Below are 14,358 nucleotides of genomic sequence, written 5' to 3' on the forward strand. Positions count from 1 at the left end.
CCTCTCCTGCCCTAATACAGAAATGTACTCATTAGATTTGTAGGGAATGAATGTTTACGAGGGCCTTTAGAAACATTATTATGAGTTCTTCTAAATATAGACAAAGGCGATAAAAACTGGCCAAGCTACGGGTATCTTAAAAGACATCATTGTCACGCAAAATAATTTTGCCTGTGTGTTCCCCAGGGAACTGAAAAGCACATTATAGTCACTGTAATCCTGCAGGGCAGAGACAGTATCTTCTCTATTCTTTGTTATGGCTGATGCTATCTGTTCCGCATATTAAGAAAAGAAATCTGTATCTAGCATAATATGTCTGCCTCTTCTCATTCATTTCCCATGAGCACCAAAGGCCAGTTCTTTTTCAGCAGTACTCCTTCCAGACTAGAATCCAAAGTCAGGACAAATTAGGCGTAGGTCTTGCAAAGTCTCCTTTAAGCAAAGGTGATAAATATTCCTGTTTTTTTTTTTTAATGGACAAATACGCCTTTCTATATTTACAAGGTCAAAAAGACAGGTTTATGTTCTTGGGTGGGGTACCCTCAACCCAGCGTCCACCGTGACTGCCGCAGCTACTCAATTTCTGAATTCACGTGGATGGGATACAGGCACAGGCCTGAAGATGTGCAATCGGACTCAGGACATTTCTCCTGCTCTGAAGCAGGACGTCATCCCCATTCTCCGGTACAGCCAAGTTGATGGTTTGGGGCAAGGAAGGCGTGCGTATGTAAGGGTGGTGGTGCAGATGCCCCCTCGGGGCTGCAGCAGAGTTCTTTGGGTCCCCCAGAGCCTGGCTCCTGGCCCTGCCCAGACCATTGTCCACACACCTCGTCCTTCCAGCTTCCGGGCCGCCGGCGAAATGATTTGCTGCAGATGACATCAGCCCTGGGCTAAAGGCTGGAGGAGTGGAGGCAGCCACCACGAGGACGTGCCGGGTGGTCCTTTCCTCCTCCTCTTCCTCCCAGGCTCCTAGCCTAGTCTCCATATAAACGGCACCGCCTCCCCGGCCTCTCACTCCCCGCTCCTCTCTTCCGCGCAGGGAGAGAGCGGAGGGGGAGGCGACGCGCGCCGGGAGGAGGGGGGACGCAGTGGGCGGAGCGGAGACAGCACCTTCGGAGATAATCCTTTCTCCTGCCGCAGAGCAGAGGAGCGGCGGGAGAGGAACACTTCTCCCAGGCTTTAGCAGAGCCGGCAGGATGGCGACCGTGGTGGTGGAAGCCACCGAGCCGGAGCCATCGGGCAGCATCGGCAACCCGGCGGCGTCCACCTCGCCCAGCCTGTCGCACCGCTTCCTAGACAGCAAGTTCTACTTGCTGGTGGTGGTCGGCGAGACGGTGACCGAAGAGCACCTGAGGCGTGCCATCGGCAACATCGAGCTGGGTAAGCCGTCCCGAGGCCCCCCTGGGGCGTGAGTAGGGGAGACGCGCCAGCACGACCCCACCCAGGGCGCGACGGCCACCTTGTTCTCCCGCACGCCCCGCACCCACGCCTCTCCGGGCCACCTCCCACACTCCGTCTGGACTCTTTTTCTGAGATAATTTCTAAATTATTCTATTTGAGACCCTGAGAGAGGATCTTTATAATAGCCCTGAGGGATGGGTCACCTGGCTGGGTCCGTGGCCACCGCCGACTTGGCCACCTCCTCTCGTGCTCAGTGAAATGCAGGTGTCAGCGGAGCGGAGGCCATAATAAAACCGCAACCGCAGGCGGAGAAAGGGTGGGGGTGAACCTAGCAAAACCTCTTCTTTTCAGCTCCGCTCTCGCCCTTGCCCACCTCCCCTTACCCGAAATCGTGGGGTCAAAACACCATGTGCCAAGGCCCTCATGGGAATCGTCTTTATCATAGTCACCTCGTGCTCCCCGCCCCTGACACAGACACAGACACACACACACACACACACACACACACACTCTCTCTCTCTCTCTCTCTCTCTCTCTCTCTCTCTCTCTCTCTCTCTCTCTCTCTCTCTCTCTCTCTCTCTCTCTCCTCTGAGAATGGAGAATGCCTTTTCTGACTTAAAACTTCCCGACCCTTTCTTTACTGGGAATGACTAGGCTAGTCCCAGGGCCACGCCCGGTTCCCCCCTCCCCCCCAAGCCCCTGAGGACACAGGCACGGAACCCGTCTGCGCTATGTTTCTAGACGAAGCCGGGCCTCGCTCCTGCCCCCGAGGTCCTGGTTGAAGCTTTCAGAAAGGACAATGGGACCCCAGGTTGCGGAGATGGGCTTCTTTGAAAAGTCTCGGCTTCAGGAGCCATAGCTTGAATGGGAGGAGGGGGTGGCAGGGTAGGGCCAGCTCCTGGGCTACTGCGCGCACCAGGAACGGGCTCTGCAGCAATAGCGGTTCCCGGGAAACCCTGGGCGGGGCTGGGAGGGTCCCGGAGGGCACAGTCTTGGGCGGGCAACGATCGGCCCGCCCTTCAGCCCCACCCGGCCTGCCGCAGTGCCCGCGCTGGACAGCCGCACCTGCCCCCGCACTGCGGCGCCCCCGGCTGGCACCGAGCTCGCTCTGCCCGAGCCTTGCGCCCACCTTTGGCCGTGAGCGTTTTTTGTTGCGCTCCCACCCCACCCTACCCTCTGGTGGGCAGCTCTAGCCTCTGCCTTATTCCGCGCCCCCCTCGGCATCCCTCCCTTCACTTCATCCCTGGCAGAAGTCCCCGGGTCCGGGTATAGCTCCAGCCTGAGCGCTCTATTCTCTTGGGGTGGTGCTGAAACGTTTCTGCCAGGAGACACCGGCTGGTGGGCGTGGTGCAGTCCGCACTGCGGTCTCTACGGCAGCCCGAGGCGGACAAAGGGCGTTCACGCAGCCCTCCTTTCCCTCTCCCTCTCACGCCAATAAAAGATGGATGAAATGATTTTGGTTTAGATGAATAAATAAATAAACAAAAGCTTGTCACCTGCCTCTGCATTTGGAAATGGCCACTTGTCCCCAGAACAAAAGGCTTCAGGGTGGGGACTGGAGTTGCAGACCCGGTTCTTTTGTTTAACTTTAAAGCACGGATTTTCCCTTTCAGCTTAAAAGAAAAAAAAAAGTGAGCAGAAAGCCTGTGGTGATTTTTCATCCGAGGGTTGGGGGAAGATCAAGAATAAGAGATTTCAAAAGTGGAATGCTTTTTCTGAACGTCTCAGTAATCTTTCATTTTCAGACTATGGGCTTTTGATCTGTTTCTCAAACTTAGTTTATTTGCACATTTTTTCTCCTTGGAAAAACTCACAAGTATCGACATTGGGTGTGGCTATTGTGGGGATTAATGGCTAGGTGTTTTAAAATCATTTTTTACTTATTATTTCTGGGACATTAAGAAGTGCTTTTTCATCTCCAGAATTTTCAGACCCACCCATTGTGGTGCCAAGAGAGGAAACATCACGCCCATTTTTAGAGGTTGCGGTCTGGGACGTGAGGGAGGAAAAGTGAGGGACAGACTCAAGGTCATGGAGCAAAGCAGTGACAGGAGGACGAGGACTGGTACCGCAGAGGTCACTATGGGTCGAGATGGGAGTGAGAGCAGGCTAACATCACAGGTTCCACAGGCAGTTTTCAGACCTTGTCTTAGGGAAGTCGTCCACTTGTGGGCACCTCTAGGTGCAGGGAGGTGGCTCAGCCATCACCTTGCGACCACATTTATCTCCCGCTTTGTTACTGGGTTTGATCATTCCAGTACGTGTTCCGTTCCAGGGTTTATTCAAGCCTCTTTCTGTCGGAGGAGAAAATAGATGCAGCCAAGGAATTCTGACTTTACTAGCGTTTAGTCCTAAAATCCAGATTTGTCTTCTTGACACTAGGAAGAAAGAAAAGAAAAGGAAGGAAGGAAGGAAGGAAGGAAGGAAGGAAGGAAGGAAGGAAGGAAGGAAGGAAGGAAGGGAGGGAGGGAGGGAGGGAGGAAGGGAGAGAGGAAAAAGCACAAACCATAGAGGAACAGTTCATTGAATTTTGACAAAGTGAGCATACCTGTATTATCCAGCTAAGAAAGAGTCATTTACTAGAATCCCCACCCACCAGCCCTAACGTTCATTTCACAATCTCCAGGCTTTCTGGTTTTTAATTCCCTAATTTGGTCAGTTTTTTTTCTTTTTATTTTTTTCTCTCTTTTCTTTTCTTTTCTTTCTTTTTCTTTTTCTTTTTCTTTTTTTTTCTTTTTTTCTTTTTTTTTGGGCATGGATTTCTGAAATGGTTATATCGATCTCATTAAGAATCAACCAAGTGTGTGAGCAGAGCCATTTCCTCCAGGGTAGTAACAGATGTTGCTGATCCTCTAGAGAGTGCTCTCCTGGGTCCCAGGGTCTCGGTGCAGCTCACACTGGATAAGTGAAAATCCTACGTCCCCCAGCTTTGCAGACAGCTCGGGATGACTTAGCAACAGGGCGGCAGGCTGTTTCCATGGCAGGGCACACTGCTGCTTCAGTTGGCAGCTCCCAGCTGGGCTCCTCCAGAGGTCACTATGGTGCCATGGCTATTGTTGTTGGTGCCTGCAGGCTATGCCGTGTGAAGCCAGGAGAAGGTGCTCCAGGGGGCTCCAGCTCTGACTGTGAGCTCGCTGAGGGCTGGGAAAACAGCTTCTCTCATCTCTTAGCCTTCCTTAGTTCCTCTTCCTTTCCCATCCAAACCCAGGCACTGTATAGCCTCCGAGACCCTGGAGTCTGGCATATTTGCCATTTGATTGATTATCCAGAGCACTCTGGAAAGGCAAATAAATAAATAAATAAATAAATAAATAATAGATAAATGAATTAATGAATAAATAAATAAATAAATCTAGACACCCCCCCCCAGAGGGATGGTACATAATGCAGCCAATCATCAGGCCCGAAAACACCCCAGTGTGGATGCTAAGTGCTTCTTGAGACCAAGAAAGAAACATGGCCGCTCTTATTTGCTCAGCTGCGTTCCAAAAGCACCAAGTCAGGTTTTATGTCCAGAGCTTCAAACAATAGCGCTCCCTTGCCCTGGCCCACCTACACTGACGCAGTTATACAGGACTTGACTCCAAACTAGAGCGGACACCACCAACTGATTCATTTGTCCCTCCCTAATTGTCCCTGACGTGGAGGCAGCCTGATATCCGTATCCTCGGGGAAATGCTGGTGTCTGAGTATATTTTAATATCTAGGCTCTATACAACGATACCCACGAAACAGAAACTTAAAGAATGGTACAATGAGTTTCTGTCAGTTTGTGCCCTTCTTTTCAAAGGATCCAAGCCACCCAATGTCAAGTGTTAAGTGTCAGTCTGATGCTTTGAATTATGACCAGAAAGCTACTGTCCTTCTAGGAGACCTGGGGAATAAGCAGGATGTGCTGGTGAGAAGATAGATGAGTGGAATGTCCACAGCCTTCGGTCTTTCAGTGTGAGTTAAGCTGGTTCTATCATGATAGTCTGATGCTACCTAACTGAATATGTTCTAACCAAAATTGTAGGCAAGAAAATGAAGAATCCAGAAAGACTTTGGGATTTAATTTTCATTTTCTTCTAGCAAGGAGAAAAGTGAAAACCATATATGGTAGGAGATAAAGAGATGCTAGAATGTGTTGCATTTATTATAGTCATCTTCACACTTCCAAAGTCAGGAGGCAGATGGATTTCTGCTTGTGCTGCCTAATTGGTGTTACCACTAAGGGCTCTGTGAGCATAGCTGAAACACAAGCTAGTCAGTCCTCAAACAGAAGGTCATTGAATCAATGCCTTACTGTAAATCTTCCCCGAGGCTTGCTTTTAAAAGTAATGTCTAACTTTTAGATTTGGAAGTAGATTCTTATAGATGACTCTTTGCTTCTGTTCTGAGATGTTATCTAAGACTTGAGATGTTCTTCTTTTTTCACTTCCATGCTCTGAAATGGTGCTCTGTCCGTGTAAGATACGGTTCCCATTACACACGAATACGTGATGAACGTTAAACGACTGGCTTTGTAAAGAGAAAAGCAAACCAAAGGTTAGGTCAAAGGGAAGCTGAGAAATCTTTTCTCTAAAATGGCTCTTAGTGTTTTCCGTTCAGCTGCTTCTCTGGTTTATGCTAGGTTCAAGCTACCTTTTAGTGTCATTTTCCAAACAGAATCATAGGGCTATAGGCTGACCATTCATGTATTTATGAAAAATAATCAAAAGCCTGCTTCTAAAAGGGAACGATCAAATTGGGGAAAATAACTTGTCAAAGGCCCTAGTAGCTGTCACGTGCGTGCAACGTCTGTGCATCGGTGAGCACGGTGCGGTCCATTCATTTTTCCTTTCCTTTCCTTTGGTCTACTGCTTCTGTTAGAAATATTCAGTTTTCATCCACTAAAGGAGAGGGGCTTTTTGGTTTTATTAAGCCAAAAGTTCCTACAAGATCAGGGTAAGCTTTGTGTAATCGAGCCAGAAGACCCAGGATATAATGTCCATCTTCCTTCCTTACCCCAACTTGCTTGGAAATACCCTTCCCCTTCTTTTTCCTTCTGTTAAAAGCCACCTGTACTCGTGCTTCTTTGTGCATCACTAACACATGGGGTGAGAGAACAGAAAAGAAAAGATAGTCTGATACTTCCTATCCACCTGAACACGGGGATGGGCGCTTGCCTCCCAGGGCGGAGCCAGGCTCCTGGAGCTGCCCAGCGCATTCTCCTGTGCCTGATGCCCCTTGAACCCAGCCGGGCATTTGAAACACAGAGGTTTACTACCTCCGGCTGCTCCAGTTGTCAGCCCCTGGGTAATCCAGTAAGGATGAAGTCCTCTTAGGTGGCTACAAAGTCAAAACCTCAATCAAGAGATTGCCCTTAGAAATAGGGGATAATCAGAAAAAGGGGGTGAGGGATATAGCATATTTTCCCCACTTCAGAAATCTCTTTCAGAACCTCTTAACACCACCCAGGGATCCCCTCTCTAGCTGTCAAGTCCAGAGGAGAATGTAGGAAGAGCTGTATCAATATCGGGGTTCCAGCTTTGGTCCCCAATTAGTCAGGAAGGGGAGATCTGGAAACACAGTCGAAAGCAATTGGTCTTCATTGAGAACTCTTTACCACTAATATCCCAGCATAAGGGGACAACTCATTACTAAGTGTTTTATTTCTAAAACTGATAAGGCTCCAAATTTTTCATTCCCAAGTAACCAGGGAGTCTAAATAGTCTTTATTTTATAAACCGCAGCACCAATCATACATTCCTAAGAAATATTTTGACTGGAAACTGCTCTCCTAGAAAGAGAGAACCTTGAATGTTTTTCCTTTCATTGGCAATTTACACGCCGGAAGTTATTTTTACCAACTGTCTGCTGGTTTGATTAAAAAAATCAACTCAATGGATTTTTTTTAAAAAAAGTTTAGCATTTTTTCTAATGTCAAATTATAAATGTAAGAGGCATAAATTAATATAAAGTGAACAATTCACCACTGGCGTCGCACTGGCGTTGCAACAAGGAGGAAACGGCAAATGCCAATGCAGGAGCAAGTGGGTGCCTAACCCCTGACAAAGTCATTCAAATAATGTAGCCATTTAGACGTTGCCTAGAACAAAGATGGAAAAATAGTATGAATTTAATTTAAATACATATGTCTCGTTAGTAACTTACTGACCTGGCTTGACACGCCAGAAGACAAAATGGAGCTCCATCAACGGTTCCAATTAAGCCGCTCGCTCCAACAGGAACTCAATGGCTTTGCGCACAGAGGCTAGTATAGAGTGTATATGTTGAAGTAAAATATTCTAATGAATTCAGACCTCTCAACCTGTCAAGCTCTGTGGGGAACAAAAAGAAGCCATTTATCATTTCTCCACTAAAAAGACCCACAAACTCTCAACATGCCTTTCTTGTTAAAATTTAAATATTCCATTAGCACAAATGCAAACTGAGGCCATTTAATGTTGCCAGGGAGACTCATAAAATTTTCCCTTATAATTTAGCCTCTCCTTAGGAGCGTTAACCCTTTCTTATCTGAGTCTTTCCCGCTATTCCTATGAGAAAGTCTCCCTCTGTCAAAGGGGCACGCAGCTGTTTGAGAAGGTTCCTCCGATGGAAAAGGTCTTTGTCCACCAACCTAGATGCCCCGGGCATCAGAGTTACAATTTCAAGGCCACCTGATCTAGTTAGAACAAGTTCTAGGCTGGTTTGGCCATGTAGTAAGACCTTGTCTCAAAGAAATAAATAAATAAAAATGAGAGAGAGAGAGAGGGGGGGGGAGAGAGAGAGAGAGAGAATGATTTTGAAGATATCTTTTCATGTATAGTGAACTGAGCTCTACAATCTTTTAAAAGGTCTGTATCTTTTTTTTTTTTTTTTTTTTTTTTTTTTTTGGTTCTTTTTTCCGGAGCTGGGGACCAAACCCAGGGCCTTGCGCTTCCCAGGCAAGCGCTCTACCACTGAGCTAAATCCCCCAACCCAAGGTCTGTATCTTTAATCAAGACATTACATATACTTAAGATATGCGTTATACAGATTTATTATACGTATGACGCAAAGGGTTGTCCCTAAGATAAGAACATAGTGCTGGTAAATGGAGGCAGACATTAAGGATTTAGAGGTGGGTTTCACACACTGCCCTGTAAACCCTCTAGGCTGATGGCACAAACACTAATCAATCATTCGATCAATCGATTATTGGCTTTTTGGTTAGAGATACACCTTCGGTTGCAGAGGCTTGAGCCTCTCCCCTAGGAGTTTGATACTAAGTATTTGTTGGCTCAGAAGTTGGTTTCTAACCATTGAGGGTGGTGCTAGGTACTGGCCCCATCATGAGCAGTCTGTTGGGCGAAGTCTAAGCACATACATGCGAACGCACATACACATGAGCCCAGGTATACATACATGTGAATACACACATACACACACACGCACACACACACACACACACACACACACACACACACACACACACACACACACACACAGATGTTACCTAGGCCTCTGTGGCTCACAGCTTCCCTGGCTTCTGTCCAGGGTTCTCGTAACCCAATGTTCTCTGCATTCTCTCTGAGATCTCCCTACAGTTGAGGGGAGGCAAGGAGGAGAAAGAAGAGCCTGAGAAGGTAGGGCCAGTACCGGAAACCACAAGGAATCTGATTCTTGACTGTGGGTTACTCTGGTCCTCGATGGTTCCTTCCAGGCTCATGCAAGGAAGTTCATGCCCACTCCCAAACTACCAGAGTTTTATCAAGTATAAAAACTTCTCCTGGATTAAAAAAAAAAATCAGTATAACTCAACAATTGTGAATTAAAGACACTTCCTGACAAGCTTACTAAAAATAAATGACTGATACAACTCCTAGTCCAAACCTTGAGTTCTATGTGCTTATCAAAGATCACATGATTTGGGATTGATATGGGGGGAGGGAGATTAAGAAACCAAGGTCAAAAACAAGTAAATGGGAGAAGTCAGTCGCACACGCGCACGGCAAGAGCATCCTTTGGGAAACGGACCAACGCTTGAATGGAGGCTGCCCGTCCCATCTGCATCTGACACTGGCCACTTAGTAGTGGAGTCTGAAGAATCGAGTGGTAGTCTGGACCCTCTAAGCCAGAACTGTCGTCTTCCTTGCCTCCAGCCCTGCCACACTTACATTTTATGAGAGGTAGACCTTCCCTTTTCCATTTGTGGGCATCCACCGCTAGCCAAGAAACCCCCCAGAGAAAGGCCCGGGAAACGTCCGTGGGGGATGCTTTCCAAACCACTCTGAGAGGACTCACAGGAAGCCTGCCAACTGTCTTCCTTTTCCTCCACAGGGATCCGATCGTGGGACACAAACCTGATCGAGTGCAACTTGGACCAAGAACTCAAACTTTTCGTGTCTCGACACTCCGCGAGGTTCTCTCCTGAAGTCCCAGGTGAGGCTTCTGCTTGGTGTTAGCCCCGCTCTTGACAGGATGAGGGACGTGACTGTCAGCTGGGAAACTTTGCCTGGGCTGTAAAGCAAAACTTTTCCTCTCACTGCTAGCGAGTTCTTTGTATTTGTTTATTTCACTGACTTGAGCCAGCAGCCACAACCCAAAAAAGTAGAATTTAAGTGATCACCATGGGGAGTATTTATGGTGTGGGTTCTTATGAGAGGTTTTCAAGTCTTGGGTATTTTCCCGTTTGGCCTCAATTATACTCTGACCTCAAGGGATTATAGAATACTTCAATCTTAATTTTACTCCAAGCTCTGAGTAGACTGGGTGCTTCTACGATCCTCTAACTCCCTTCTCTAAAAAGAAAAAAGGACACATGGTATTTCAGACACAAAAGATGTTTTTCAGCTCCTTAGTGTGGGGAGGAACCCGATGTCCCACTCTGCTGTGAAAACAGCCTTTCTTTCAGAATAAGAGAATCGAAGGTAAGGATACAAACATTGGTCACAGATAAAGTTGATTCCCCCCCCCCACCATGAGGATGTGTCCCATCACCAGGCTTTGGTGATGGTTCATGCAGATTCAGCTTTTCCTCCTCTGTAAGCTCTGCACTTCTCCCATCTGGTTCCCTTTGGGCATAAGAGTTCAGCTTCTGGGTCCTGAACTCTCTAAACCCAGGTGTATCTCTCAAAAGAGTTACCATTGAAATGAAACTAATTTTATTTCTTGACTCTCATTTGACTCTTCTGTGAAATCAAGAGTTTCCTGGATATATGCCTCTCTTCTCTGAGTTCTTATTGGCATTGACACAACGTCAGGCATGAAGGTCGGTCTCTCTTACGTGACTAGATCATATTCCACTACTCATGTGCACAGAGATTCAAAACCACTTGTGCAGAATGTAAATGCCCCCAGGACTCGATCTTAACTGGGTGATTTAGCCCTGGGCACCTCCACCTGCTTTTTCCTTTTGACTTTGAGAATAGAATAAAACCCATCCCTTTCAGTGTCCCTCTACTGTAGCTGTCCAGCAGAGAACTGAATGCGTTAATAAAAACGTAGAGAAGATGGTGGATGAGGCGGGTGGGGATTGGGGTAGGGGGGAGGTTATCTAGGGAGGATCGTGATATAATTTACTAAAGGCTAGGTACAGCTTAAGGTGTTTGCTCTGGTCATTATTGTGGTTTTTTTTTTTTTTTTTTTTTTTCACAAATCTCTGTAACCACCTCACAGAAGATAAGTGCCCATTGCCAACAAGTGAGTTTGCTTCAATGAGTCAGCGCCAAGTTTCTGTCACTTCTCTGTAGGTCGTTCTGGCTTTCTATTTTGTAAGACTTTTCTCCCCCTCCTTTCTTTTATACACATGTGGCTTTCATTGTATACATTCGTATTTGGGTTGCCTTCCAATGATGACAAATGTGTATTGCAAAATGAAAAGTCGAAAGGAAAACTGCTGAAGAATTAACTCTTTCCAGGCTAAAGGCCTAGCTTGGAGACTAAAAGGAGACATCTCCCTAAAATGCCACGTTAGCCTGGTAGACCCCGCCCCTCCCTCTTCCTGCTGTCACCTGCGTTAAGAATGGGTCACCTATCTAGCGATGCCGGTGCCGTGCTCAGTGCTGGGCTAGGGGACTGGCTTCTGGACATACAGCACCCTTAGCACTACAGTCAGCTTCGAGTGGGTTAATGTTAGGACTGCCCCTTTCAGGCTGTGCAGGACCCAGCTTCCCTCTCAGCAGAGCCAAGGCAGTAGTGCCCCTGTGGAGGAGTCATGAAGTTCTCTAAGCCAAACTGGGCTGAGTATTCCTTATCTAAAATGTCCGAGAACAAAAAATTCTTGAAGTTTGGAGATTGGAGGTTTGGAACGTTTGCAAATCTAAAATCTTTAATCCAAAAAATCTAAAGTCTGTTGTCAACCAAACCCTCGATCTGTTGTAGGCAAAAGCACAATTCGGAGCATGCGGTGGAAAGAGGTTAAAGGGCAAGAGCACAGATCGGGGTGGGTGGAGATTGTCAGACAACCCTTACTTTAGGAGACCTTTGGTGAAGTTTCTTGGATGCGCTGGTGTCCAATTCTAAGTGTGTTCAAGCCCAGTGGTCTCTTCCCCAGTCGCTTGAAACTTGGGTCTCCCACACTGTTTACGGCAGAACCAGCCTAGCCCGTAAAACCACCACCACCACCACCACCAACAACAACAACAAAGCCATTTGGTCACTGTAAAACTATTTAAATGGAAGCCAGTGCCTCCATACACTGAAGATGAGCAATAGAATAGTCGTGACCTTTGCCATACTTCTGTTCTCGGAAGGCATGAAGTCCTGCACCCTAGGCATCAAATAGGTCCCGCCCCTACCCCCTCCGTTGGCTGTTTGATTTGGTCTGATAATTCTATAGCTAGCAGCATTACGGTAGAATATTGGTGAGACTTGAGAGGCAAGGACCCAGGTGGTAATCAGATGTGCTGTGCTGTGCGTTCATGTTGGTTGTTATTTTTTTTGTTATTTTTAAGAATCCGGTGTCATATAGGGAGAATTGGTGGCTGCCTTAAATGGCAAGGGGTGGACCATGTGCGTGGAGCTAACCCACATACTAGTTTAGACTTCGTACTGAGGCTTTGGAGTGGAGAGTCAAATCAGGTCTCACTCAAGATCACCCTGAGTAGTCATTCGGGACCTGGAATGTAGGCTGCCTCCTGTACAGTAGGGAAGTTGGCACAGTGTGAGTTCTTCAAAATGTTGGTCCAGGGATCTTGAAGTCCTGTAGAGTGCTGACTATGTGATTTTTAGATTGGTCAGTCACTGTAGTCTATGCCAGTATCTCAAACCAGCCTAGCACAGATTGCCTTTTGAGATCACCCAGAACACTCCTGCTGTGTGCCAAGGCCATTCCCTGTGGATTTTTCCCTCATTGAAGCTTTCTGGCCACGTGAGAGACAGACCAATAGGCTCCAATAGGAGAGAACAACCTAGTCTTTCACTCAAGAGAACTCTGTAGCTGAGTCTTTGCGACATAGAGCACTCACTATCTTATATGAATCCACACTCCATCATAAAGCTTTTGTTCGTGGATATGATTTTCGTGCCTTTGATTTGAAGTCCAGTCATTGTTACCGGTCTCCAGGAGTAAGAATCCACAAAACTTTCCAGGGAAGCTCAAGTCTGCCATGGTGCATAGAATTCGACTCGCTTCCATTTCTGCTGTTTCTTTCCCAGGTTTAACTGTAGATCTTGGTGCATATAGTTATAGGGGACCTTATCTTCTGAGAGCATAGACAGTATCCCATAATTCCCTGTGTTGGTGAGAAGTCTTCTCATACTGAGAAAGAGAGAGAGAGAGAGAGAGAGAGAGAGAGAGAGAGAGAGAGAGAGAGAGAGAGAGAGAGAGAGAGAGAGAGAGAGAGAGAGAGGCAAGAGAAAGAAAAGAGAAAAAGAAATTCCCCAAAGAGAAAGAACACCAGTTTCAAGCCTCTCTTTTTCTTACTTTGCCATCTTTTATCTGTTGTTTAAAATGGCTAACATTTTGATAAACCCGTTCCTTGCCGTCAATACAGATTACAGATTATAATTTACAATTACAATACAGTTACAGATTCCGGGGCTGGTTCCCCACATTCGTTCTTAGCCCTGTCGTGGGTTTTTCTGAATGACCTTGGACATTTAAGCATTTCACGTCTCGGTTTCCTTGTTTGTTGATCAGAATGCTTACTTCTGCTTCTGTCGTGAAGACCAGCTGAATCAATGTGTACGAATACATTGCAACCTACCTTCTAGGGAACTAAATATAAATGAGTGGCCATCTTCCCATCTTCACAAGGAAAATCCACGTGACTTGTATGCATGGTGATTATTATTTGTCTGTGGGAAGTACTGGGTTCAGATATATGGCTGGCTTCCTTCTTGTAGTAATTTTTAATTTATGTTAAAGGTGATCCTCAGAAGCAGGTGCCATTGGCATTCCCGGAAGGCACATAGCTGCTCCTTTTGTCTGGAGGTGGCGAGAATCTTCCAGTTTAGTCGTAGATATATTTTCAGCACTGCTCTCAGTTGTTTGGGCAAAACGAAGGCAGTGCTAGAGTAGCAACGTGGCCTACCCCACGGGAAACAAGGATGGTGATATAGAGTGATAGCCCTAGCGATCTCCTTTACCGTGATGACCGAGACCCTCCAAACCTCATCCTCTCCACCCACCACAACTTCCTTTTCTCTCTTCAACCCACCAGTGACTATAGTGTCTGCCAATTTTTAAGAGACTCACATTTCCTGTGGTTTACTCTCTTAGTCAGCTGAATAAATAGTACAACCCTGGTATATTTACAATAGTTTTACCAGCTACCAGACAATGTTCACAGAAGCCTTCTTTTGTCTGTGATTGATTTTGCAATGTGTACATGGGCGGTTCTGCCCGAGAACGCATGCCTTCCCCGTAGAGGAGGAAAGATAAACAGACCGCAGGTGAGCATCTTTAGGTCTGTGTTGAGTGACTGCTAAAAATATCCTTTCCGGAGATTGGTTTAGGTCAGCAGATTAAAACCGATCCTTTTACACTTCAGTCAGGTGACTCTTTTCCTT

The 14,358-nt window shown here is 46.7% G+C and overlaps 1 protein-coding gene across 1 annotated transcript; it reads left to right on the forward strand.

The window, feature by feature from the left end:
• The first annotated feature begins 1,066 nt into the window (after window positions 1–1,066).
• LOC116897248 (microtubule-associated protein 1B-like) lies at window positions 1,067–9,820 on the forward strand. The gene is made up of 2 exons (XM_032898978.1): window positions 1,067–1,380; window positions 9,685–9,820. Exons 1-2 carry the CDS (start codon window positions 1,197–1,199, stop codon window positions 9,807–9,809), a joined length of 309 nt encoding a protein of 102 aa, XP_032754869.1. The 5' UTR covers window positions 1,067–1,196; the 3' UTR covers window positions 9,810–9,820.
• Window positions 9,821–14,358: the final 4,538 nt, after the last annotated feature.

Source organism: Rattus rattus, chromosome 3 (genome assembly GCF_011064425.1).
Source record: "Rattus rattus isolate New Zealand chromosome 3, Rrattus_CSIRO_v1, whole genome shotgun sequence".
Lineage (NCBI taxonomy): Eukaryota > Metazoa > Chordata > Mammalia > Rodentia > Muridae > Rattus > Rattus rattus.